At 42.2% G+C, this 5,335-nt stretch overlaps 1 protein-coding gene across 1 annotated transcript; it reads right to left on the reverse strand.

Moving 5' to 3' along the window:
- Window positions 1-434: 434 nt before the first annotated feature.
- Window positions 435-4,849, reverse strand: med27 (mediator complex subunit 27). Its single transcript, XM_028458071.1, has 8 exons — window positions 4,601-4,849; window positions 3,916-4,060; window positions 3,722-3,852; window positions 3,390-3,483; window positions 1,763-1,870; window positions 1,485-1,526; window positions 1,340-1,417; window positions 435-734 (listed from the first exon to the last, which is right to left on the reverse strand). The coding sequence occupies exons 1-8, from the start codon at window positions 4,801-4,803 to the stop codon at window positions 600-602; spliced, it is 936 nt and encodes a 311-aa protein (XP_028313872.1). The 5' UTR covers window positions 4,804-4,849; the 3' UTR covers window positions 435-599.
- Window positions 4,850-5,335: the final 486 nt, after the last annotated feature.

Below are 5,335 nucleotides of genomic sequence, written 5' to 3' on the forward strand. Positions count from 1 at the left end.
GTCTCATTCAGCAGTAAGTAAACAATAAACTTCGCCATTATATTTGTTAAAAAAATGTGACCAAAAACTCTGTTTTAACTCTGTCAGCGGTGACGCACTTTCAGTGTGAGCTCGCCCGAACTGTGTTACTATGGTAACTAAGGTGTTCTCTCTCTGAAGAAATGGCTGTTCCAGTTAGAACCCAGTTTAACGGTACCGGACTCTCAGGTTAAACCTGGACTTAACCCTGAGCTGGGTTTGATGAAATACCTCTCTGGATACAATCTATTTATGGTCGGATTTTACTAAGATTGAATGACTTTCTAGACACACACAAACACACAATAGCACGCTGCCCGCCTTGATGGACACAATAAACACCATGGTGCTGAAAAGGTCATACTGCATGTAGTGCCATCACATGAAGAGAAAATCAACAAGAGTAAACAAAAGCATCTCGTAACAAAACAAACACTGTTTATTTGTTTGTTTATGGCTGGAATTGAAAACATTAAAAAAACTTCCAAAACATTTATTTACACACCATATTTATAATCTGCAGGTGTTTGTTTAAATCCTGCAGGTGATTGTTTATTTACAACGTGCAGGTGTTTGTTTGTTTACATCCTGCAGGTATCATGTGAAGCCTCCAGCGTTCTGAAGTCTCTCCATGTGGGAGGAAGCCCTTCCTGCAGGAAACGCCCACATCTCTGACAGGACGCCTGGAAGAGCTTCATGTAGCTACGCAACCACGTCTGGAACACACAATACACAATGTTACACACATACGATCTAACCAACACCTGACACTATATCTACATTTTCCATAGACTTATAATGGGTATATGGGCACAATCCACAAGTCACATCCGCACATGTGTTTGATGTGCCTTAACACATTAACACGTTTGCAGATGCCACACCTACGCCACACTTTAAAGTGTATGCACATACACCTAACAAATATATTAGTCACACATAGAATCAGGTGTGGCGTAAGTGAAGCTACAGTGGTCAGGCATGCTTTGCTATCGAGTACCATCTGCGTGACATGTAAACACTTAGAAAAAATTGCTAGGCGTGCAGGCATGTATGCGCATGCAGGTCCGTAAGCTTGTGTCCATATTCTATGGATCCACCCCCCATACTCAACACTCACAAGCTTACGGACCTGCACGCCTAGCAATTTTTTTCAAGTGTTTACATGTAACACAGATGGTGCTCGATAGTCACGCCACACCTGTCACTACACATAACTACTTTAATTAGGTACGTTTACTGCAAGTTAGGCTGGCAGGTACACGTGCGATGGACTGGTGCGCATGAATTTAGAATAGATCCAGTTCCCACACACACATACCATGAAGGATCGGACCACAACGTCGGGCATCTGGGGCAGCTGGTAGTGCAGCAGGGCGGTGGTGGCGTGATCTGTAACCTAACAACACATCCAATCAGAGAGCTGCACTGGGTCCAGGTGAGTGTGTGTGACAGCTGAGTTTTACCTTCTGAAACACTTGATACTGAGACTTTGTCCACAGGTCTAACTGAAAAGACAGAGCGTTACTATGGAGACAAAACTGGCCGACACAGCGTTACTATGGAGACACAATTGGCTGACACCGAGCATTAGCATGGAGACACAATCAACCGACACAGAATTACCATGGAGATAAAATCGGCAGACAGAACGTTACCATGGAGACACAATTGGTCAACACAGAGCGTGGCCATGGAGACACAATTGGTCAACACAGAGCGTTACAATGGAGACGGTTGATACCTTTCCATCATCACTGTAAATGTTTTCATTGAATCCTCGAACGATTGTTCTGTCGATGAACAACGAACGCATCACAACAATCGCCTTCAACACTTTCCCCAACGTCACCTGGAAACACACACACACACACATTTAAACAGACAGACAGATGCAAACACACATACACATATTTAAACAGACTAGTACAGTGCCCGTCGGAAGTATGCATTTACGTGGGAGCAAAAGTACAGTTGTCAATTATGGCCAAATGAGAATATGTTTGAAGGTTGGATGTAGAAAGAGGTGTACATACTCTGTAGTGTTATAAAGGGGATTATTTGCGGGTGCAAAATAAAATAGTGTGTGCAATTTCCCTTGTTTAATTTTATGTGCATGATAAATGTGTTTGTTGTTTTTTTATACTCATTTTTATATTTTTTTGTTTAATGTATTTTTCTATAATGTATGTTTGTCATTATGTGTAATTCTGTATCTTTCTGTGGTCGTTTTGTGCATTTTTTTGTATTATTATTGTTTTTTGTTGCCATTGTCGTGATTCTGAAGTCATTTTATGTATTTTTGTATAAATATTTAGTTTTGTGTATTTTGAATCGTTTTCATATGTTTGTTGTTGTTTGGTGTATTTTTCTGTAATGTATGTTTTTTGGAGTAATTTTGTGTGTTTTTGGAGCCTTTATGTATATTTTTATGCATTTCTGTTGTCATTTTGTATAACTGTTTAGTTTCTTGTTTTTTTTTATTCATTTAGTATATTTTTATTATGAATACTGCTTGTGTGTGTGTGTCTACATCCATCTCCTCCATGCATTATCTCCTACACATGCGAGTGCGCATCTTGCGCATAATCCATCGCAGGTTGTTAAGAGAGACACGGAAGTACCACGAAAAAGAAAACCGCTTTGCAACACCAAAGTCGCAACTCTCTCTAAAAGGCTCTGTGTGAGTTCAGTATTTTCATCCCGGTTAGTGCACGCACGCGCATCAGCCGTGTGTGTGTTTACATTGTAGCTGCAAGCATCTTTCTTAGAACATAGAATAATAATAGAAGAAACATTTACCCTTGCGCAGAACAAGCAATAATCATAGTGGAGCCGTGTTGTGGACCCATCCGCTCACAAAAACGTTACATTCCTCTGTCTGAAGAAGCAGAATGTTTGTGATATGGTCGGCTAATGACTGTCAGCACTGCCGCGACAGTCATGAGATGAAGGAGGAAGTGAAGTCCGTGACCCGAGATTTAAAGAAAGTTTGGAATCACGGGAATAATATTAAATAATTATGAAATATTAACTTAAATGACTTTTAGTGATACAAGAACGTTTTTAATATTGACCATATTTTTTTTAACCCAAACAAACTGCAACAGTGACGTCATGAACCCGGAACCGGAAGTAGCGCTCTCAATATCGCGCTCTTACAGAGAGAGCCGTAATTATAAAATTAACGTTTTGACCGTTTTGCTACACCAAATTACTCTAAAATAACAGATACACACACTTGAGGTATTTGGAAGCCATTGACTAAGTTTCAGGTCGAACTCACACCGCATCGGGGAGATACTCACACGCGCACGCACAACACACACCCGTTGTATTTATAGATTGACAGACACGCACACACAAAATACCAGTAGAACAGCTGACGTTCCATTGGGTCTGAACAGCTCAATGTTCATGTCTGGAAACATTCGTCCGATCCTGGAGATTACATCATCCACGTAACTGTAACAACAACATACGGTTCACAAAATGACAACAGAGATCATAACTACAACCTCACAATGTCATTGATCACATGCCTTCATTCACAGCAATGCCCAACACAAGTAGTTAAAGACAGCGGACTAATTGACATCAACTAGAGATGAACCAGGATTAGTAATAATAACAATAATATCAACAACAACAATAATAATAATAGTACACATAAAAACAGGAAGTAGCGGTGAGCGGCACTTACTGAGGAGGAAGCACCAACGTGCTGGGCTGAACTTTGGGCCGCCTTTTAGCTGAAGCTCCCATCTGATTGGCCGATCGTTTGAGTGACTGCTGATTCAACAAACTGGAGGCCAGGCCAGCATGGTACTGCAGCTACAGACACACAACAGACACACATTGGACTGGTGTCTGACTGAGCAATGTAGATGTCAGTACCTTGTTGGACCACTTGTAGGCCTGCAGTAACTGGGAGTACAGCGGCGTCTTGTCCTGGACTGGATCCAGACTCAGTAAACCACTGTTATGGAGGGGGTGGGACTCTGAGGGACGCCCAACCAATCCGCTGAGACGTTCTAACTCACTGAGACAGACAGAATGACAAACGTGTCAGTAGGGTTACCACCCATCCTATAAAATACATGGCTGCCCCACACACACACACACAAAATTACAGTTTTATTGATCATACTCTTTGATCCAAAGTGACTTGCAAGACAATCAGTTTGTGTTAAGGACCTGACAAAGATCCCAGATCTAGGCTGGGGAAGTCTGTGTATACATCGGTTGTTATTATTATTAGAAATCAGAAGTTTAGTATTGGACAACATTATACTATGGACCATCTCTATAATAAATATTTAATAAATACATTATGTTGATTAAAGTGTGTAAAGCTGTGTGTGTCTGTGTATTTAAGTGTTCACTGAGTACATTATTTTCATTAAACCACGCAAAGCACTTCAGGCTTTAGATGGCGCGCGTGCGCGCACACACACACACACACACACACACACACACACACACACACACACACACACACACACACACACACACACACACACACACACACACACACACACATCAGGACTTCTTGTCCCGTGTCCTGGAGCAGCTCACCTACCTCAGGTCTCTGTTAACGGCCTGCAGGTGGTCCTGAAACTCGGCTAAGAAGAGCTTTTCCCGGCCCTCCAGAGAATCCCGGTTCTTCATGCCGTCCTTCAGGGACTCAAACACTCTGCTGACGCTGGAGCGCAGAGCCTGGATCCCGCTGATGGCATGAGAAAAGGCGTCCAGATTCACCCCCACCGACACTGCGTCCGCCATCTTCTCTGCTGTTGACGTCACAGCGACGGTCTGGTGTCTTCTTCTTCTTCTAATGGTTTCCGGCAGGCTGTACACTAAAAGAAGCGTAATGCTGCCCTCTTCTGTTCACTTAGAGTCACTCCATTTTAGATTCTCAAATAGAGGTTGGAAGATTGGAGATATCTCACGACTGCCTTATCTATTAAAATCGACTCTGTTCTTGATGCAAATATTGACTTTATTGAAAACACTGTCAGCCCAAGAGTTGAAAGTTCTTTAAATAACGTTCCCCTTTCAGCAGAATAACATCCACAGGCCAATAGAACGTGGGAAATAGTCTCAAGTTGACCACACTGACATAATCCATCCGGATGTTTGCCTATTCGATTTAAATATGCAGCTAGTCCACAATGCCCCAGTCTTAATCTGGTTAGCTTAACTTGATTTGATCGGCAAGTTGCCCACAGGAGTCTAGTGCCCTGCACACAAGGTTGACACTTAAAATAATGCCTCCCTCTAGACTCATTCTCCCACTCCCTTTGCCATTGCTGAT

This window comes from Gouania willdenowi, chromosome 9 (assembly GCF_900634775.1).
Source record: "Gouania willdenowi chromosome 9, fGouWil2.1, whole genome shotgun sequence".
Lineage (NCBI taxonomy): Eukaryota > Metazoa > Chordata > Actinopteri > Blenniiformes > Gobiesocidae > Gouania > Gouania willdenowi.

Bases quoted from the DNA above. Each gene is read 5' to 3' on its own strand.
- med27 (XM_028458071.1), bottom strand. From the start codon at position 4,803: ATGGCGGACGCAGTGTCGGTGGGGGTGAATCTGGACGCCTTTTCTCAT. The intron at 3,853-3,915 runs GTACTGACATCT...GTGTGTCTGTAG, and splicing joins CCTACAAGTGGTCCAACAAG to CTGCAGTACCATGCTGGCCT. The intron at 1,418-1,484 runs GTAAAACTCAGC...ATGTGTTGTTAG, and splicing joins AGTATCAAGTGTTTCAGAAG to GTTACAGATCACGCCACCAC.